The 22,137-nt window shown below is 42.0% G+C and overlaps 2 protein-coding genes across 2 annotated transcripts in view; one reads left to right on the top strand and one right to left on the bottom strand.

The window, feature by feature from the left end:
* MAGT1 (magnesium transporter 1) overlaps window positions 1-7,965 on the bottom strand; it is a 49,302-nt gene extending 41,337 nt beyond the window's left edge. Inside the window, exon 1 of the mRNA XM_008272956.5 lies at window positions 7,839-7,965. Coding sequence (XP_008271178.1) covers window positions 7,839-7,940 — 102 coding nt within the window. The 5' untranslated portion in view covers window positions 7,941-7,965. The remainder of the gene's footprint in view (window positions 1-7,838) is intronic.
* Window positions 7,966-12,472: 4,507 nt separating this feature from the next.
* COX7B (cytochrome c oxidase subunit 7B) lies at window positions 12,473-17,682 on the top strand. The gene is made up of 3 exons (XM_002720130.6): window positions 12,473-12,599; window positions 15,381-15,505; window positions 17,483-17,682. The coding sequence occupies exons 1-3, from the start codon at window positions 12,560-12,562 to the stop codon at window positions 17,558-17,560; spliced, it is 243 nt and encodes an 80-aa protein (XP_002720176.1). The 5' UTR covers window positions 12,473-12,559; the 3' UTR covers window positions 17,561-17,682.
* The last annotated feature ends 4,455 nt before the right edge of the window (window positions 17,683-22,137 follow it).

Below are 22,137 nucleotides of genomic sequence, written 5' to 3'. Positions count from 1 at the left end.
TTGGGCCCCTGTACCCATGTGGGAGATCCAGAAGAAGCTCCTGGCTCCTGGCTTCAGATTGGCGCAGCTCCAGCTGTTGCGGCCATCTGGGGAGTGAACCATCAGATGGAAGACCTCTCTCTCTCTCTGCCTCACTCTCTGTGTAACTTTGACTTTCAAATAAATAAATAAATCTTTAAAAAAAAAGTTCCTCCTTTTACTCCAAAACTTACTTGACTGTATCTTTGTTCTCTAGACCATCAGGATTTTTTCCATAAACATTCTTCACATTTTAGCTTATATAATCATCCATCAGCCTTCAAATGTTAGTGAAATAAAATAAAATTTCTGGTTAGCCAATACATTCCCAACTCCATCCTTAAATTATAAGTGAGATTGAATAGATCTAGAAATATAACTGGCAGATAATTAATGAAGGAGACAGACAGTGGCAGAAAAGAGAGCATTTTGAATTCTTGAATGCCATCTGTTCCATTCTCAGTTCACCTACTTCCTGGATAGCATTGAAATACGTTACTGTCTTTTTTCCTTTACTGGGGGGGGGGTGTCTCAATTTTTTTGCTATGGCTACTGAGCCTATTTCTCTGTAATAAGATTTTTACCTGTTTTTAAAGATTATTTATTTTACTTCAGACATGGAGAGAGAGACACACACAGGGATTTTCCAACCACTGGTTCATTCCCCAAATGCTTGCAACAGTCCAGTTGACCAAGGCAAAAGCCAGGAGCTAAGAACTCTATCTGGGTCTCCCACATGGGTGACAGGGACTCAAGTACTTGAGTCATCATCTCCTGCCTTCCGAGGTGTACATTAGGAGAGAACTGGATTAACAGCAGAGTAGCTAAGATTTGAACCAAGCACTCCATGTACAACTTAACTATTGCACCGATGCTTGCCTTGTAATAAAAATTTTTGTTTTACTTACTTATTTATTTTCAAGATTTATTTTATTTATTTGAAAGGCAGAATTACATAGAGAGGGAAAGAAGGGAGGGGTGGAGTGAGGGAGGGAGAGAGAGAGAAAGGAGGAAAGGAAGAGGGAGGGGGAGAGAATGAGAGTGAGAACGAGATAGCTCTTCCATCTGCTGGTTCACTCCCAAAATGTCCACAACGGCTGGGGCTAGGTCAGGCAGAAGCCAGGAGCCTGGAAGTCCATCCTAGTTCCCTACATGGGTGGCAGGAACCCAAGCACTTGAGCCATCGCCTGCTGTTCTCCCAGGAGAATTAGCAGGGAGCTGGATCAGAGGTGGAGTAGCCAAGCCTGGAGACAGCACTCTGATATGGGATGCCAGCATCACAGGCAGCACTCAACCCATTGTGCCACAACCCTGTCCCCTTTAATAAAATTTTTAAAGAATGGCAAGAATTTTTGCACATGTAACACTGTCATGTGTTAGCTCCCAAAGCAATGTCAGACAATATAGAAGTTTTTCCAATGATACCTTGCTGTCTTTTTTAAAAAGAATTATTTTATAAATAAATAAATAAGAAAGAGTTACAAATAAGAGAGTTCAAATAAGAAAGAGAGTTACAGAAAGAGGCAGAGAGAGAGAGGGAGAGAGAGAGTCCTCCATTTTACTGGTTCACTCTCCAAATGGCTGCAATGGCCAGAGCTGAACTGAATCGAAGCCAGGAGCCAGGAGCCTTCTCTGGGCCTTCCACACAGGTGCAGGTGCCCAAGGACTTGGGCCATCTTCTACTGCTTTCCCAGGCCACAGCAGAGAGCTGGATCAGAAGTGGAGCAGCTGGGACTTGAGCTGGCGCCCATATGGGTTGCCAGCGCTGCAGGCTGGAGCTTTAAACTGCTGTGCCACAGCGCTGGTATCCTTGCTGTCTTAAAAGATGGAAGTGAGAGGCTGGTGATGTGGCATAATGGGCTAAGCTTCCACCTGTGGTGCCAGAATCCCATATGGGTGCCAGTTTGCATCCTGGCTGCTCCACTACCAATCCAGCTTTCTGCTATGGCCTGGAAAAGCAGTGGGAGACGGCCCAACTGTTTGGGCCCCTGCATCCATGTGGGAGACCCAGAAGAAGCTCCTGGCTCCAGATTGGCTCAGCTCTGGCCATTGCAGCCATCTGAAGAGTGAACCAACGGATGGAAGACTTTTCTCTCTGTCTCTCCCTCTGTAACTCTACCTCTCAAATAAAAATTAAAAAAAATCTTAAAAAAAAAGATGGTGGTGATTCTATTTTCTGAATATTCTTCAATTAAAAAAAATTAACTGAAAAACATTTTACTATCCAAAGGAACATGATCTCATTTTTTTCTAATCATATTTTCTACATGCCAGGTACTACATTAAATACTATATAATCTGAGTTCATCTCATTTAATGTTCACAATAGCAAAAAATGAGAAAAAAGATATTTATTTTTCATTTCCTTGATGAGGAAAACTATCAGTGTGGGGAGGGATGGTGTTTTGCACAACGTGGGCATCCCATATGGACACCTGTTTTAAGTCCTGGCTGCTCCACTTCCAATTCAGCTGTTGTGACAATTTGGGAAGTGAACCAGCAGATGAAGACCTTCCTCCCTTTATGTAACTAACTCTGCCTTTCAAGTAAATAAATAAATCTTAAAAAAGGGGGCCGATATTGTGACATAGCAGGTAAAGCTGCGGCCTGCTGTGCTGGCATCCCATATGGGCACTGGTTCAAGTCCCGAATGCTCCACTTCTGATCCAGCTCTCTGCTATGGCCTGGGAAAGCAGTAGAAGATGGCCCAAGTCCTTGGGTCCCTGCACCCATGTGGCAGACCCGGAAGCAGCTCCTGGCTTCTGGCTTTGGATTGGCACAGCTTCGGCCATTGTGGCCAATTGGGGGGTGAACCAGCAGATGGAAGACTCTCTCTGCGCCTCTCCTTCTCTCTCTGTGTAACGGTGACTTTCAAATAAATAAATTTAAAAAATAACTGGGGTTAGGTTAAAGCACAATCTTTTTAAAATTTTTACAGAAGTTTTCAGAAGACAAAGAAGCAGAAGACTATAACATTCTAGCATTATTAGTAACATTTTTATTATGCTTTACTATGCTCCGTACATGCACCTTTTCCCATATTTCATACTATTTTTCTAGTACTATAGACTCCAAGAAGGTCAACAAATATGAATACTTTTCTCAAATATCATGCTTTTAAATTACGAAAAAGTTATTTATTTATTTGAAAGACAGAGTGACAGAGACTGAGAGGGAGAGACAGACAGAGAAAGAGATTTTCTACCTGCTGGTTCACTCCCAAAATTGCTGGAACTGCCAGGGCTGAGGAAGGCTAAAGCCAGGAGCCAGGAACTCCATCCAGGTCTCCCATGTGGCTGGCAGGGGCCCACGTACTTAGGTTGTTTTCTGCTGCCTTCCCAGATATATTAGTAGGGTGCTGGATCAGAAGAAGAGTAACTAGGCTTTGAACTTCCACTCTGATCGGGAATGATGGTGTCCAAGGGGTGGCTTAAACCACTGTACCACAACCTGGGCCTCTCTTTTTAAATTTTTATCATCTGGGGCCGGCGCCACGGCTCACTAGGCTAATCCTCCGCCTTGCGGCGCCGGCACACCAGGTTCTAGTCCCGGTCGGGGCACCGGATTCTGTCCCGGTTGCCCCTCTTCCAGGCCAGCTCTCTGCTGTGGCCAGGGAGTGCAGTGGAAGATGGCCCAAGTGCTTGGGCCCTGCACCCCATGGGAGACCAGGAGAAGCACCTGGCTCCTGCCTTTGGATCAGCTCAGTGGGCCGGGCGCAGCGCGCCGGCCGCAGCGCGCCAGCCGCGGCGGCCATTGGAGGGTGAACCAAAGGAAAAGGAAGACCTTTCTCTCTGTCTCTCTCTCTCTCACTGTCCACTCTACCTGTTCAAAAAAAAAAAATTTTTTTTATCATGCTGTCTCCCTAAATCACCACGAAATGTGAAGGCAAGCTAACTCCACTTTCACCACAGGGCGAAAGTAATGCACCATAAAAATAAATCCGGTCACTGTGAAAGAAAGCCTTTGTAGGCTTTGGACTTAGATCAGAGTAAGGATTCCAGTTCATCTTCTTAGAGCTTGCTTCTTTGAGCAAGCCCTCAACTTCTTTCCTCTTTAGTGTCAGTTCCCTCATCTTTTATTTTTAAAGCTTTATTTATTTGAAAGGAACAGTTATTAAACTGATAAGAGAGAGAGAGGGCTTCCATCTGCTGGTTCACATCTAAACGGCTCCAACGGCAGGAGCTGGGCGGATCCCCGAAGCCAGGAGCCAGGAGATTCTTCCAGGTCTCCCACATGGGGGTAGGGGCCCAAGCACTTGGGCCATCCTCTGTTGCTTTCCCAGGCCATTAGCAGGGAGCTGGATCTGAAGTGGAGCATCCAGGACCTGAAACAGCACCGCTATGGCACAGTGCTGGACCCCCTCATCTTTCCCTTTTTTTTTTTTTTTAAGATTTATTTATTTATTTATTTGAAAGGCAGAGTTACAGAGAGACAGAGAGAGAGAAAGGTCTTCCATCTGCTGGTTCACTCCCCAGATGGCCGCAACAGCCAGAGCTGCGCCAATCCGAAGCCAGGAGCCAGGAGCTTCCTCCAGGTCTCCCACACGGGTGCACTTGGGCCATCTTCTACTGCTTTCCCAGGCCATAGCAGAGAGCTGGATCGGAAGAGGAGCAGCTGGGACTAGAACTGGCACCCATATGGGATGCCAGCACTGCAGGCAGTGGCTTTACTCACTATGCCACAGCACCAGCGCAACCACCCCATCTTTCAAAAGGGATTAATACTGGCCGGCGCCGCGGCTCACTAGGCTAATCCTCCGCCTTGCGGCGCCGGCACACCGGGTTCTAGTCCCGGTCGTGGAGCCGGATTCTGTCCCGGTTGCCCCTCTTCCAGGCCAGCTCTCTGCCGTGGCCAGGGAGTGCAGTGGAGGATGGCCCACGTCCTTGGGCCCTGCACCCCATGGGAGACTAGGAGAAGCACCTGGCTCCTGGCTTCGGATCAGCGCAGTGCGCCGGCCTCAGCGCAGTGCGCCGGCCTCAGCGCACCGGCCGTGGCGGCCATTGGAGGGTGAACCAACGGCAAAGGAAGACCTTTCTCTCTGTCTCTCTCTCTCACTGTCCACTCTGCCTGTCAAAAAATAAATAAATAAATAATAAAAAAAAGGGGATTAATACTTATCCTTCAGTGTTAATGTGAGAATTACTGATAACACATGTAAACCATGGTCACTGACATGTAGAATGCATTTGAGAAATAATAGGGAATAAGCAACATGTCCCAATGAATACATTGTTAAAGGTGTAAAAAACTGAGATAAGTAGTGTAGTATTCTATTTAACAATAGGTACCAATAAAGGACTTGAGTAATTTGTAACCATATTCATTTAGAGGCCGTAGTTTGTTAAAAAGAATACTTATATTTTAATATCAGAATTTCCTCACATTTTGAAGTCAAATCTACTATAGTAGATACACCTGGAAGTTTTAAAATAATGTTTTTAAAAAGTGTCAAAAAATCCCAGCAAAAGCCAAGTGTTCTACAACAGGACACCTGTGTTTTGAAACAAACTAGTATCACCGAAATCTTTTTGTAAAGCAGTCTAAAACATTCTCACCTACAGGGGAAGAGGTAAACACTAAAACATCTTTATGAGTCTATTTCATGTTTACTGATAAGAAAATTCAATTTCAGGTTGTGAAACCTGTGAAAACAGACTCCTGATTCTACATGCAAATAGTTGATTAATTGCTTTGATGTTTATTGAGAACATTTGGACAGACATTATGGGTGTCAGAGAAAAATACTCAATAAGTTTCTGCATTCAAGACGCTCATAGTTTAATGGGAAATATTGGTATATAAACAACGTCAATACGCAGGACTGAATTCACCTCAATTCAGCTGGGGAACCATGAAAAGTATAGGCAAGAAAGAGGGTACTGTTCGAGCTAAGACTTGAATAGAAATCCCTAGGTGAATGAGTGGGTAGGGTAAGAGAGAAAGAAGATACTCCAGCAGAAATCTCGCACATGCAGACACTTGCAAGGGAGCACAGAAAGATAAAGGCAGGCAGGCAATTCAGGCTGACAAGTACAGGAAGAAGCTTGAAGATCAGGCTGGAAGCCCAGATCAGAGACAGAGTTTCAGAGGCCATTTTTACACACTGCAAAATATATTGAAGATATTTTCAGGTTTTCATGTGAGCACCTCTGGTGCAGTACGAAGGGTGGGTCTGAGGGCAACAGTTAAGCAATTATTGCAGTATATTTGCAAGAGCAATAAGGGTCTGAATGAACAGTGGGCATGAAAAAAAGGGAGTTAAAGTCTGGCTCCTTAAAAAAAATTATGGAGGTAAAATTTACACAACATAAAATCCATCATATTAACCATTTAAAGTATACAATTCAGTGCTGGTTCCTTTTTAAAAATAATCTATTTCCTGTTAGACCTTTTGGGCTGCATTTCAGTGACAGCAAATAAATAACCTGGAATTTCACTGGTAGAAATGATAGCTTAAGAAAACCTTCACTTTTTTTTTATTAAAAAATAAGTGGTCAATTTAGAAATTAAGACATACCAGTATATAAGGTAAAAAGTGAATATGTACCCCTCATTAACAATCCCAACTGCCCAGAAATAGCTACTGTTAAAGGACTGTTATGTCCTTAACAGAGGTTTCTTTATACATATTACATACATATACACTTACTTATAGGGATTTTTGTGTTTTTTTAAACATAAAAGAATTCCTTGATATAAAATTATATATTGCATTGCAGCTTGTTTTCCACTTAAGAATGGTTTAGGACTCTCCTTCCAAAAGCACATCAATGTCTAGTTCCAATGTATGGTTCTGCATACATTCACCATACTTTTAATAACTACATATTTTATTTTCCTTTTGCCAGTCTAATTAATAACATACTGACTGTTGTTTTAGCTTGCTTATTTTTTCTTCTTAAAGAATCGTTCAAACGCTCAGAAACATACTTTCTGTCTGAATCCAGCTCAAGTTGACAAGCATTTGAAATGTTTAACCAGTATTCTAAAGGTACGTGTATGGATCTCGGGTACTAGAGGAAACAGAACGCACAGGAAATAGTATTAGACTAACAGACCTAGCGCTTTACCCCTTCTCTGCCGGTAATTAAGTGAGCAAATTGAGGGTTTGTATTTTTTTTTCACCCATAAAATTAGAAGGTTAAACACAGTGTTAAAATTTTCTGCCTGGATCGTTTAGTGGTGAGTAAAGAATATTGTTATTTCCTGCACTCCGCAAAGCCTGTAAATCACAAGGAGGGATCTCAGTTTTGTTCATTTATGTCCATCACCCAATTTAGAACAGTGCCTAGCACGTTTGATTTTTGTTAAACGATTGAAAATGGTTTAAGGGCTTTCGATCTAGTAAATTGCTTTGAAATCATTATCTGGACAATGTAATCAAATTGGCATAATTTCACTCTGGTCTAAGTCTCACACTCCAGAAGAGAAAACGCTACAGAATAGGCAGCTCTTATACATAGTTGAATTTGCTGACAGCAGAAAAGAATTTCTCATAATCTGCCTCTTGGACCTCAAAGCAAACTCCCACTGCCAACACTCGATGTGGCCCCCAACTCACAGTAGTGTCAAAACTCATAGATGTACATTCACAGGCCTATAGAAGCCAGCTTGCTCCCCGACTCCACTCTCAGACTGTATTCCCAGAAAACAAGGAGTTACAGTTCCTTCTCTCGCGAATCCAACAACTCCCCAGACGGCGGAACTGAAGCCACCAAAGGACAGAAACTGGCGGGGAAGGGCGAGCGGGAAGGAGCAAAAAGATCCTCTCAAGCCCAGCGATTGTGAAAAGCCCCTGTTGCTGGAAACCGCGTCCTCACCTCCTTCTTTCTTTGGGCAGAAGCCAAAGGAACCTCGTAAATGAGCAGCAGCGCCACCGCCATGGTCGCAGAGGCGCACCAGAACCACCGAGGCGCTGCCATGTTCGTAGCTCTCCCTTTCGCCAGCGAAAACTTTCCTCTGACTGGGCCTGAAGGTGGGGCGTGAGAACAGCAAACCGGCCCCTTGCCTTTTCTGATTGCTTCAGCTCAGCCCTGCCTGGCGACCCCTCACATTACGTCACAGCGCGCTACTGCTAGCCGCCCGCTAAAACACAGTTCACTTCTAATTGGTCCCGGTTAGCCAATCGAAAAAGGACAATCTGGAGGCTTTTTATTGGACCGCTGAAGATAATGGGCCGCCCCTTGCATTTTCGTAAGGAAGTCGTGTCTTGGGCTCTTCAAAAAACGCATGCGCAGTTCTGAATCGTTGCGGCTTTTTTTTTCTTCTGTCCAAAATGGCTTGAGGTTGCTAAAACGGAATCTTTCTCTCACAATCGTTTAGAAGTCCTTGAGAACTGCCTCTTTCATATAATATTTAGAAAAATGAGACCTAGCCACGTGAGTGATAGCAGCTATCTTTGTCCCTCATCCTCCCATGAAAAGACTTTAAATCAAAATGAAAATCACTAAAAGTAGGAAAGCAAAATTCTTAATATCACTAAAGGAGATTTTAAAAACGATATAGGAACAAGAGCTTATTGAATGCCGTCTGTGTGCCAGGAGTTGGGCTAGGAGCACTGGAAAAAGAGGACATCAAAAATTTATTTTCAAAACTTTTTGATTATTTATGGCAATTTTTAAAAATTAAACTCTGTTATGTACTACTTAAAGTACCAGCAAGGACATAATTAAGGGTTATAGACAGCTAATGCCTTCTACTTATTATTTTATTTTGAGGAGGGGTGCAAAACTAAGGTTGTAAAGAAGCATGATCTTGGGACTGATGCTGTGGCATAGCAGGTAAAGTCTGCAGTGCCGGCATCCCATATGGGCACCAGTTTGAGTCCTGGCTGCTCCACTTCCAATCCAGCTCTCTGCTTGGCCTGGGAAAGCAGTAGAAGATGGCCCAAGTCTTTGGGCCCCTGCACCCATGTGGGAGACTCGGAAGAAGCTCCTGGCTCCTGGCTTCAGATCAGCTGAGCTCCAGCCATTGCGACCATTTGGGGAGTGAACCAGCGAATGGAAGACCTCCTCTCCCCATCCCGATAACTCTGCCTCTCAAATAAATAAATAAATAAATCTTAAAAAAAAACTGTGGTGCTTTTACTACAAAATAATCATATGTCCAAGAAGGAAAAATAGCAAAATAAAATCAGTCTACCCATAATTTGGATTTATTTTGATGGTGCACAACTGAGTATATGACTATTCTCTTAGGCCCTGCTGGAAAGAAAATACCCATAGGAAAAGAATAATCATCATGTTGGCAAGACCAGGATGACACTATGGAAAGAAAAAGAGCTGCTTCTGAAGTGGGAAGATGTGAAGTTAAGATATGAAAAAAATGCACAAAGTGGTTATGTATACTCATAATAAGAAAAAATGCAAAATATAGTAGTACACTCAGCTAGACTGTTTGATCCAATTACATAACATTTTGGAAAAGGTAAACTGATAGGGATGGAGAACAGAGTCACGGTGGAGGGGGTAGAGGGAGAGGTCTTCCATCTGCTGCTTTGCTCCTCAAATGGCCTCAATGGCCCGGGTTGGACTAGACTGAAGCCAAGAGCCAGGAGCTTTAATCCGGGTCTCCCAGGTGGGTAACAGGGCCCAAGCATTGGGCAATCTTCCACTGCTTTTCCCTGGCCATTAGCAGGGAGCTGGATAGAGAGTGGAACAGCTGGGATATGAACTGGGGCTCATGCGGGCATTGCAGGCAGTAGCTTTATCTGCTATGCCATGACACTGGCCCCAAATTCATGTATTTTTTGAAAGGCAGGTAGAGAGTACTCTTATTTCCTGGTTCAGTCCCCAAATGTCCACAATGCCCAAGACTGGGCAGAGTGCCCAAGCCATGATCCGGGAACTCAATACAGCTCTCCCATGTTGGTAGCAGGGATCCTGCTACTTGAACTACCACCTGAATTGATGGGAAGCTAGAGAAAGGAGTTAAGCAGGACACTGATCCCAGATACTCAGATATGAGATCTGGATATTTTGACTGCTAGGCCAAACTTATGTTCCTGAAAATAAATCTTAATCTCTGCTTTGTGTGTTTTTCTCACAGTGATATAGGTATAGACACTCTGAAAATACACTTTATGTAATATAAATGTGTAAAAAGATTGATGTTGAAAGCCAATATTCTTAATATGGAATAAAGTAAATAGGAATATTAAATGAAGGAAAGTACATTTTATAAAAAGATTTTATTTAATTATTGAAGAGGCAGAGTTACAGAGAGGCAGAGGCAGTGAGAGAGAGGTCTTCCATCTGCTGGTTCACTCCCCAAATGGCTGCAACAGTCAGAACTGGGCCAATCCGAAGCCAGGAACCAGGAGCTTCTTCCAGATCTCCCATTCAGGTGCAGAGGCCCAAACACTTGGGAGCATCTGCCATTGCTTTCCCAGGGTATTAACAGGGAGCTGGATCATAAGAGGAGCCGCCAGGACTTGAACCAGAGCCCATATGGGATGCCGGCGCTGTAGGCAGAGGCTTAACCTACTATGCCACAACACCAGCCTCAGTAAAGAACTTCTGGGTGTTGGACAGAAAGTGGGGATATTAGTAGAAACTTTATTCATAGCACACTCCTACCTGTAGTCTCTGAAAAGGATAGAAGCAATGACACCCTGATAACAATGATCACATCCAGTGCCCGGATCTAGGTTGCTAAATGCCATCTCCAATAAATTAAGTGGATGCTCTTTAGAGACGTGGCTGATTCCATTGTGGGGCATGGTCACTACAAGATGAATCTTGAAAATCTTGTGTTAGAAAATGAAAGGCATGCTAAAAAATGATGGAGATATATCAAAAAAGACATAGGAGCTTAAAGGGAATCCTACCAAAATCATCTAGGACTAATGATCATTAAAACCAATTATGATATTAATGGGTTATAACACATTAAAAACCATGAATTCATACTGATAATACAGAGAGGAGAAAAATAAAATTCTAACAGAATACTTGTTAAATACAGAAGGAATTGTAAAGTTAGAAAATCATTACTTTATAAATTTCATACTAATAATTGATTTAGGCAAAAATCCCCAGTGGATACAAAATCTCAGTGGGTAAATGTCTGATGAAGAATAGAACATTCACATAGTCTCAATGTATCCTTCATAAGCTACTTAACTACAAAGGGAACATAATAACTATGTAGTATAGAAGCTTGGAGGACACTACTTCAATAAAATGTTTGAAGTTGGCATTATCAATAAAGGGACAAGCTCTGATCATGTGTCTTCTGTTAGAATGTCCCACGAAGACATATCAGGTCCTCCTGCCGGAAGGGGTATAATTATGAGGATATAATAACTGGATATAATAACGTCGAACACAGACAAATTCAAGGAGCTTTAACAAAAGAACTGGCATGAACTCTTCAAAAATATTACAGAACACAGACATGTGAAGTCAGAAGGTCCGTTTTTCAGTTCTGTTACTTACACTCTTGGTGTTAATCTGAGTTTGACCTGGATCACTGAAGGGTTCTGTACCTCATTTACTTCATATGCCAAATTGAGAGAATAAAGTTTACTTGTAGTATGAAAAAAAATTACTGCATTGAAAGACAAAGAAAAGCCAAGGTACTATTCAATTTAAAGGAAACTTGGGACTTGGATTGGATTCTGGATAGAGACCTTGTAGCAGTAGGTGAAACTGGAATGTGAAGTGTATTGTATCAATATTAAGTTGTATGAATTTGATAGCTATACTGTGGTCATTCTTAGGAAATGAACCCTGAAATATTAACAGGTAAAGGTGCATGATGTATGCAATTTTTTTCTCAAATGATTCAGAAAAACACTCAAAGATATATGCAGAGAAAGAGAGAACACAGCCAAATATTAAAAAGTAGTATAACTAGGTAATGGTATAGCATTATTTTGCTCCCCTTCATACTTTATTATGAAACTATTCAAACATATAGCAAAATGGAAATAATTGTACTGTGAACATCTGCCACCAAGTTTGTACAATTAATGGCTCACAACATTTGCTTTATCATGTTTATATACATAGTAACCAAATCCTTTTTGCTATTCTTAAAAATTTTCTCTAAATTCAAAGTCATTTCAAAATTAATAGCAAAGGCAATTAGCATGTGGTATTAAGAGACCAAAAAATGGGAAAAGGAAATTGGGGGGAATAGAAAACGGAGTTAATGTGGAGCAAGGTACCAAACTCAAGCCTCAGGAACTTTAGCACAATCTTGACACTGTTGATTTAGAAGAGTCAGCCTAAGATCAGTGTCTCGGCTGTCGTCCATAAGCCCTAAACCCGGTTTCAAGTGTTTTTCATTCTTTAAGTACGGTTACGACATTTATAAAGCCCTGAAACTACATTTCCCAGAAGGTCTTCTTAGTTCCTCGCGGATAAAAGGATTACAATTGCTATAGGTTTTTACAGATCTCGCGAGATTTCATCAAATCTCATCAAGGATTTCATCTGAAAGCCATTTTGTTCTTCAGGGCTCTGCAAGGGTATCTGTAGTGGAATTGCAGCAAAGCGGTAGCTACTGTTGCCGCAGTTGTATCTTCTGCTTCACGATGTTTCCTGTGGTCAGAAATGCGCTAAGTCGTCTCCAAGGTGAGCAAAAATTGTGAGCAAATCATTTACAACTGTCTTATGTACATTTGTCCTCGTGGTCTCTTGTGTCCTTTGCTTTCGTCAACATCCTGGCCTTATTCTAAATGCTCTGTCTCCCACCTCGCTCCATGTCGTTGGGATGATGTCCTTTTCTTTTTTTTTTTTTCTTTTTTTCTTTTTATTTATTTATTTATTTGACAGGCAGAGTGGATAGTGAGAGAGACAGAGAGAAAGGTCTTCCTTTTTCCGTTGGTTCACCCCGCCAAGTGGCCCCTACGGCTGGAGCGTTGCGCCGATCTGAAGCTGGGAGCCAGGTGCTTCCTCCTGGTCTCCCATGCGGGTGCAGGGCCCAAGCACTTGGGCCATCCTCCACTGCACTCCCGGGCCACAGCAGAGAGCTGGACTGGAAGAGGGGCAACCGGGACAGAATCCGGTGCCCTAACCGGGACTAGAACCTGGGGTTCTGGCACCGCAGGCAGAGGATTAGCCTAGTGAGTCGTGGCGCCGGCCGTCCTTTTCTTATTATGCAGTTTTTGTATTTCAGCTCCGAGCTTTCTCATACCGGAGTCATAGCCTAGCTCTGCTTTTTAATTTTCCCCTAGCCTCTGGTTTCAGGGAAGAACACTCTTGTGGATACCTGTCGTGATTACTAAATTTTAGCTTTGGGGCACATTTACCCCTGACTCCACAAAGAAGAGCCTCCTCTCCAATTCTGGTAGGAAACTGTAATTCTAGCGTTTCGTCTGCTTTCATTGCAGGAAGACAACCTAAATGGTAGCCCTGCAGTTTTGAAATTATTTGTGCATTATTGACTGAATATTAGCCACCCTGAAAGTAATTGTGGTCATTTTTTTTTTATTTAAAAGTTAGGCAGGCACAGGGAAATTTTGAGGCCAGCATTGTGTTCTGAGAGTATACTAGGCCTGAAAGGAAAAATTAATTTTCATCCTTGTTTTTCACTGAAGGTGACCTTGAGTAATGTGAATGAAGGTGACCTTAACCAATCACCATTTGGCTTCTTTAATCATCTTTTTGGTTTCACTTCACAGAGAGGTTGGGGATATTACTAGGTTATATGTTAAATACTTGAACAGTAGTAGCAAAAACCACATTTATCTTTTTCTTTTGAATGAGTGATTTGACTTCTTTGGACCCCATTTTCCTTCTTTGAAAAGAAAGGGGTCGATAAGTAATAGCTACCGGGTTGGGTTGTTGAGTGTTACATGAGATTACCAATGTCTGATAGCTACACCATTTCTTGTCACAGAGGAGAGGTCTAAAGGAAGCCACTTGGGTAATCTGAGTCTTGAAGTCACGAGCTGTTGCAGAAGAATTGTTTGGTAATCTTAATTTCTCTGCCCTTTGAGTAGAGTAAGGCTTTCCTGTACTTTAGGAAAGCCCCCCCTCCCCATGGAATTCACACTCATTTGTTAAATGTTCTGGAGCAGAATATATTGTGAAATGGTTCTGTATTTGCTCATCCCAGGTGTGGCTGCTGAGAGGTAAAGACTGTAAGGCAGCTGGGAGAAGGACCAATAATCAATGGTTAAATAATTATCATGGAATAACCCATTGCACCACATAGAAGCCATTATTTTAAATGCTAGTGAATGGACAATATTACCGTTTCTTTAACATGCTTTCCATTACATATGTAAGTACTTTTTGAGGCTCTTTAAAACAATTAGGACCTGCTACTAAAATTGGAGAGGAAGAAGAAGAAAAAAAAAACACTTGGAGATAGCTTAATACCTTTGGCCTTAAATCCACCAGAGGCAGTTTGAAAACTGTCTTGCCCCTTCTACTAGGATAATATAAAAAGCAAAGTTTTGATGTTCCATTGTGTTCACAACCCTTTGCCAGCTTCCCCTGCCTGCCACAAAAAGTAGCCTTCCATGATCCTTTCTAGTTTTATTCCCTATTATACACCTTGTCCTTCACCCAAACCTAATTGGTTTTCCAATACACTGGGCTGTTCTCTATCTGCCTTTTTTTCAGATTCCCTTTTCCCATATTTAACCAAAACCTGTCTGCCATAAGTGCTTAGCTAATTTTCCTTTTTTTGTATTATAATGATTTGTGTGTATGTGCATATTATCCTCTTCCAATTGAAAGTTACCTGGTGACAGTGTGTGTTTTACACATGTTCATGTATTTTTGGCATGGTTCATTAGTAACTTTTTAAAAATCAAAATTACCCTAGTTTTTGGAGGGTTTAGTTTTGTTTTTTGGTTTTAGTAATTTTAAGGTCACAAGTAGATTCAACTTGAAGTTCCATTTTGTTTACCTTTTATGTGTTAAGTTGTTAAACACCATTGAATTAACTTCAGTGCAAATTTTAAGTCATAAAGATTCAAATTATGAATAGGAGCCGAGTTCCAGAGATAATATAAATACTACTTAGTAGTGAATGTTACCGATATCATCCAATATTTGCTTTCCACCCAATATTTGATTATGAAAGCTTTCAGACATAAAAGTTGGAAGTGTCATATGATGAACCCTTACATACACACCACATAGATTCTACAATTGTTAACATTTTATTATAGTTGTTTCATCACATACATATATCCATCTGTCAACTCTTCTTATTTCTGATGCATTTCAAGCTATGTTGCATTTCTTTTAGCTACAATATGTTTTAACATTTTACTGAACTGCATAATACTGTGATGTTAACTTCCTTGGTCTTCCTGGCAATGTCAATCACATGTGTTCTTTTTTTCCTGATAATTGATAGATATACTTCTGTATTCTTTTTTTTCTCCCCCCTTTAAGTTCGAAGCATTCAACAAACAATGGCAAGGCAGAGCCACCAGAAACGTACACCTGATTTTCATGACAAATATGGTAATATTGTATTAGCTGGTGGAACCACGTTCTGTATTGCTGTATGGACATATGTAAGTACTATTGATTAGTAATTTTTATTTTAGATGTTTTCGTTCTTATTTTGTTCATGTGAATATTTTAGCATGGTGGTATATGTTTCTAGTTAGGAGGGACTTGAAAGATTTTCCGATCCAATCACTCACCCAGTGCAGGGATTTCTTCCTCAGCATTCTGCATTCATCCCATCTTCTGTTTTTAGTATTTCCAATAATGAATTGCTTACTGGATCACAAAGCTTTTTTCTGTAGTGTGTAGCTATTAAAAGGATCTTAAGTTAAAAGCTGCTTCTCTTCATATTCTATTAATCCACTGCAACACAAAAATTGTGATCTGTCAGTTCCATATGACAGCCATCAGATATTTGAAAATTGCTGTCATGTCTCCTGAATCATCTATTCCAGATTAAACATTCTTAGTTGTGTGGTCATTTATTATTATTATTATTTTTTGACAGGCAGAGTGGACAGTGAGAGAGAGAGAGAGAGAGAGAAAGGTCTTACTTTTTGCCGTTGGTTCACCCTCCAATGGCCGCCGCGGCCAGCGCGCTGTGGCCGGCGCACGATCTGAAGGCAGGAGCCAGGTGCTTCCTCCTGGTCTCCCATGGGGTGCAGGGCCCAAGCACTTGGGCCATCCTCCACTGCACTCCCTGGCCACAGCAGAGAGCTGGCCTGGAAGAAGAGCAACTGGGACAGAATCTGGCGCCCTGACTGGGACTAGAACCCGGTGTGCTGGCGCCGCAGGCAGAGGATTAGCCTAGTGAGCCGCTGCGCCGGCCGGTCATTTATTATTGAATGATTTCCAGGATTTTCACTGTCTTGAGTCATTCTCCTGGACACTGCAATTATTAGTTTTTCTTCTAAAATTCTGCAGTCAGAACTGAGCACAGTATTTCTGATAGATGAGATGTAAAATAACTTACTTTTCCATATTTTAAGTTTTTTTCTTTTACATCTTACATTTAACAATCTGTCTACCAGTCACTGTACTTGTTAAAAGTAGGAGTCCTAAAGTTTTAAGAAATATTGATTTTTTTTTCTTTTTTTGTCTTAAGATTTATTTATTTACTTGAAAGTCAGAGTTACAAAGAGAGAAGAGAGACAGAGAGATCTTCCATCCACTGGTTCACTCCCCAACTGGCCGCAACAGCCCGATCTGTGCCAGTCCGAAGCTAGGGGCCAGGAGCTTCTTCCAGGTCTCACATGCGGGTGCAGGGGCCCAAGGACTTGGGCCATCCTCCACTGCTTTCCCAGGCCATAGCAGAGAGCTGGATTGGAAGTGGAGCAGTCTGGTCTTGAACTGGCGCCCATATGGGATGCCAGCGCTTCAGGCCAGGATGTTAACCTGCTGTGCCACAGCGCTGGCTCCAATTTTTTTTATTTTAAAAGATATGCTACTACTTGTCTTAATTAGGAAACATTATGTACATAGACCGTTTTTGTTTTGATCTTTCTGAAATCATATAATACTATTATAAGTATGTGTACTTAATTAGAAGGATAAACTGATATTGAATGAATGCATGATCAGATAACCTTTTGGAGGTAAAATGCTCCTTAATGATGAAGTTATAATACAAAGTGATCTTTGGGAGTTAATTAGGTAATTTTGTTTGAGGGATACAATGTTTCAGGGAGGTAGTATAGAAATAGGAGGTATAAAAATGAATTAAATGAAATTTGAAAATTCATTTCCTTGGTCATACTAGCCACATTTCAACTGCTCATTAGCCACGTGTATCTGGTGACTACTGTATCATGGACAGGGCAGATTAGAACATTTTCTTCATCTCGGGAATTTCTAGTGACACAGTTCTGCTCTGGAGGATTAGGACAGCATTTAAGTTAGGCCTACTTGGAGGGTATTGTGGGTGAGCTTCTGTGCATTTTTAACCAGAGCAGAGTATCTTTGTCATTTTCAAAAAGGTGCTTCTAGGGGAGGATGGACTATGTTTTAAAGATGTGTAACTGACAGCATTTTAATTCTTACAGACAGCAACACAAATTGGAATAGAATGGAACCTGTCCCCTGTTGGCAGAGTCACCCCAAAGGAATGGAGAAATCAGTAATCATCCCAGCTGGTGTAATACTGAATTGCTTGAAAACCAACTCATAAGTGATGCCAAGTAAAAGCACTGTACCAGTCAAAATACTGCATTATTGAAGAAATAAAGTACATTTGAAACATTCATTTTAGGTTTTGTTTGTTTTGTTTTGTTTTGTTTTTATAAATGAAACCAAGATTGACCTCTTTTCATGTACTTAACCTGTGGTTAATATTAAGGGCAAAAATGCTATATAACTTCTCTATGAGGTAGTGTGACAGAAAAATCTGGCTAACACCTCTAAGTAACTTTATAGTAAGGGGAAATTATAGTTAATGAGTAACTGATCATAGAGCTATATCAGCTCATAGTTGAGCCAAAAATGTGGCCCAGATTGATTATGCTTTCTAGTTTCTATCCTCCTCATTTCTGTTTATATATAGGATTGGTGTTATTAACTCCTTTTCACTTTTTAAATTTTTAAGATTGATTTATTTATTTGATAGGTAGAGTTACAGAGAGAGAGATCCTCCATCCACTGGTACATTCCCCAAATGGCTGCAACAGCTGAGGCTAGGCCATACCAGAACCCAGAGCTTCCTCTGGGTCTCCCATGTAGGTGCAGGGGCCGAAGCACTTGGGCCATCCTCTGCTGCTTTCCTAGGCTACTAGCAGGGAGCTGAATTGGAAGTGGAGCAACCAGGACCAGTGCCCATATGGGATACCAGCATTGCAGGCAGCAGCTTAACCCTCTATGGCACATCTCTGGCCCTCCTTTTCACTTTTGACTAGGGGATTTCGAGTGTCACCAGATTCAATGAAAGAGTCATCCTATAAAATGAACTCCTAGTTTCCCTGAAGACCAGCTCCCTTTGGCAGATTTTCATCGTAATTAGAACTTTTGATTTTTCAGTATATTTATTAGAGGTGTATATAATGTTATTAAAGGGTCTGTCATAGTATATCCCCATTTGTTTATGGACATGAAAATATTAGTATCACTATGATTTCATATAAAAAAAGGATGTTCTATCAGTGACCTATCAATTTTCTGTAATTTTAATGCTTAGATTTATGGATTATCCTGTTTGGTATGTTACATTGTTTTTTTTTTTTTTTTTTTTTTTTTTTTTTTTTTGACAGAGTGGACAGTGAGAGAGAGAGAGAGAAAGGTCTTCCTTTGCCGTTGGTTCACCCTCCAATGGCCGCCGCGGCCAGTGCACTGTGGCCGGCGCACCGCGCTGATCCGAAGCCAGGAGCCAGGTGCTTCCTCCTGGTCTCCCATGGGGTGCAGGGCCCAAGCACTTGGGCCATCCTCCACTGCACTCCCTGGCCACAGCAGAGAGCTGGCCTGGAAGAGGGGCAACCGGGACAGAATCCGGCACCCCAACTGGGACTAGAACCCTGTGTGCTGGCGCCACAAGGCGGAGGATTAGCCTAGTGAGCCGCGGCACCGGCCTACATTGGGTTTTATGTGTGTTCGCTGAAAAAAAAAATCAAAATCTACATCACATACTTCAGTTGGCTCAAAGCTGTAGTCTCCTGTAGTTGTTGATAGTGCCGAAAGTAGGCAGAAAATGGAATTTCAGTCAAGTAAATTAGCAAAATTTAAAGATTTCTAAAATCTATGTAAAACTTGTCAGGTAAGTCACTTTTAGAAATCTCCAAATTTACTTGATGTACCTAAGAATTTATACTTATCAAGTATTTTGGCTTATTAGATACTGTACATAAGCTCTCATGGCAGTATGTCCTAGTTTCTCATAAAATGCACCAAGATCAGTGGTTTCATGATCTGAATAGGGAAAGTTGAGCATCATTGCAAAATAAGTAGATTGTAAGATCAGAAACTATATAGTAGAACTACTATTTGCTAAAAAGTTTTTTAGAGACATTTATTTTATTTGAAAGAGTTACACAGAGAAGGAGAGACAGAGAGAGAGGTCCTCCATCCTCTGGTTCACTCCCCAGTTGGCCGCAACAGCCGGAGCCTCTTCTGGGTCTCCCATGCGACTGCAGGGGCCCAAGGACTTGGGCCATCTTCTACTGCTTTCTCAAGAAGTAAGGACCTGGATCAGAAGTGGAGCAGCCAGGACTCGAACTGGCACCCATTTGGGATGCTGGCACTGCAGGCGGTGGCTTTACCTGCTTTGCCACAGTGCCAGTCCCTGTTTGTTTTAAGATTTATTTATTAGGCAGAGTTACAGAAAGACAGAGGTAGAGAGAGAGAATTTTCCATCTGCTGGTTCATTCCCCAAGTGACTGAAATGGAGCCAGGAGCTTCCTCTGGGTCTCCCACATGGGTGCAAGGGTCCAAGGACTTGGGCGACAAAAATTTTTTGTGAGGGGCTGGCACTGTGGTGCAGTAGGTTAATCCTCTTCCTGCAGCGCCAGCATACCATATGGATGCCAGTTCTAGTCCCAGCTGCCCCTCTTCCAATAGCTCTCTGCTATGGCCTGGGAAAGCAGTCAAAGTTTACCCAAGTGCTTGGGCCCCTGCACCCACATGGGAGACTGGGAAGAAGCTCCTGGCTCCTGGCTTCGGATTGGCACAGCTCTGGCCGTTGCGACCATCTGGGGAATGAACCAGAGAATGGAAGACCTTTGTCCCTCCCTCTCACTGTCTGTAACTCTACCTCTCAAATAAATAAATCTTTAAATTTTTTTATGAGCACCTGGCAGTCTTATTTAGCATGTTCTTCATAAAAGGACTAAGGTGTTCAAATGCGTGTAATCTAAGACATGAACAAGCACAATAAATAAGTTTTTAAAGAAGTCTCAGTCTTAATATAACTTTTTATCACTGATTAGCACAGAGTATTTCCAAAGACTGCTTGTAATTGTTAGTGAGATTTGTACCACTTCTGTCAGGGGATAGTTGTCAGCTATACATATGACATTTTAGACTGTTTATGGGTCCATTTGCTAGCAGAATTGTAGTATATGTTGCTTTGTGTGATAAAACCTGGTGGTGATAGTATCTTTGGACAAGTGTCTAGAAAGTTTGTAATTAATCTTGTCCTTATGAGTGATTCTAAACCATCATGACCACCGTTAGAAATGAATCATTATTGGGTCCCTGCACCCGCATGGGAGACCAGGAGGAAGCACCTGGTTCCTGGTTTCGGATCGGTGCAGCGCCGGCTGTGGTGGCCATTTGGGGAGTGAACCAACGGAAGGAAGACCTTTCTCTCTGTCTCTCTCTCACTGTCTATAACTACCTGTCAAATAAAAAAAAAAAAAAAAAAAGAAGCACTAGCTATTTGTGCTATCACAATACTCTTATCGTGCAGCTTTTGAGTACTTTTAGAACCAAGAAACTTACATCCTTTTTGCAGCTTTTGAGTACTCTTAGAACCAAGAAACTTACATCCTTTTACACAAATTATAGCACATTATTTTGGGAATTTTATTAATGCCTGCAGTTGGGAGGTCATCAAGTAAATCTCCCTATCTTAAATATATGTATGCCTGAGGAATTAAGGTAAGTAACTTAGAAGAAGCACTGCCAATCCTTTATTGGGGGACTGTGTAGTATTTTTTTAAAGATTTTATTTATTTGAGAGGTAGATTTACAAAGAGAGGAGAAGATAAAAAAAGTCTCCCATCTGCTGGTCCACTTCCGCAGTGGCTGCAATGGCCGGAGCTGGGTCGATCTGAAGCCAGGAGCTTCTGGGTCTCCCACGTGGGTGCAGGGGCCCAAGCACTTGGGCCATCTTCTACTGCTTACCCAGGCCAATAGCAGAGTGCTGGATTGGAAGTGGAGCAGCTGGGACAGAAACTGGTTCCCATATGGGATGCCGGTGCCTCAGGTGGAGGCTTAGCCTACTATGCCACAGTGCTGGCCCCTTTATTTTATTTTAAAAATATATTTGGGGGGGTGGTGTTGTGGCATAGCAGGTAAAACCACTGCCTGCGACGCTGGTGTGCTATGTGGGCACTGATTCGAGTCCCAGCCATTCCAGTTCTGATCCAGCTCCTTGCTAATGCACCTGGGAAAGCAAAGGATGGCCCAAGATTTTTGGGCCTCTGCACCCATGTGGGAGATCCAGAAATGGCTCCTGGCCCCTGGCTTCGGGCTGGCCAAGCTCTGGACATTGTGGCCATTTGGGGAATGAACCAGCAGATGGAAGATCTCTCTAATTCTGCCTTTCAAATAAAGCTTTAAATATATGTTATATATATATATACATATATATATACATACATACATACATACATACATTTATTTATTTGGAAGGCAGAAAAACAGACCTTCTATCTGCTGATTCACTCCCCAGATGCCAACAAATCCAGGGCTGGGCCAGGACCCTGGAACTCCATCGTGGTCCCCCATATGGGTGGCAGGAGCAAAAGTACTTGGGCCACCCTCTGCTGCCTTCCCAGGTACATTAACAGAAAGCTGGGGGCAGAAGCAGAAGAGCCAGGACTTGAACTGGCACTCTGATATGGGATGTAGGTGTTCTAAGAATTAATTAGACCACTGGGTCACAACACCTACAACAGTGCAGTATTTTAAAATCAGGGAGCATGTTATACGTTTTATTCTTGATATTATTCTATTGCATTATTTTAGCACTTTTAATAAATTATCTAGAATT

The sequence above is a fragment of the Oryctolagus cuniculus genome, chromosome X (genome assembly GCF_051225735.1).
Source record: "Oryctolagus cuniculus isolate XC-2025 breed Fujian yellow rabbit chromosome X, ASM5122573v1, whole genome shotgun sequence".
NCBI classification, from domain to species: domain Eukaryota; kingdom Metazoa; phylum Chordata; class Mammalia; order Lagomorpha; family Leporidae; genus Oryctolagus; species Oryctolagus cuniculus.
The sequence above is the reverse complement of the archived record's forward strand: the minus strand, read 5'-3'. Positions and strand labels throughout refer to the sequence as shown.

Excerpts from the sequence above, each read along its gene's own strand:
- COX7B (XM_002720130.6), top strand. The coding sequence starts at position 12,560 with ATGTTTCCTGTGGTCAGAAATGCGCTAAGTCGTCTCCAAG. Across the intron at positions 12,600-15,380 it reads TGCGCTAAGTCGTCTCCAAG|TTCGAAGCATTCAACAAACA; the intron begins GTGAGCAAAAAT and ends CCCCCCTTTAAG. Across the intron at positions 15,506-17,482 it reads GTATTGCTGTATGGACATAT|ACAGCAACACAAATTGGAAT; the intron begins GTAAGTACTATT and ends TAATTCTTACAG.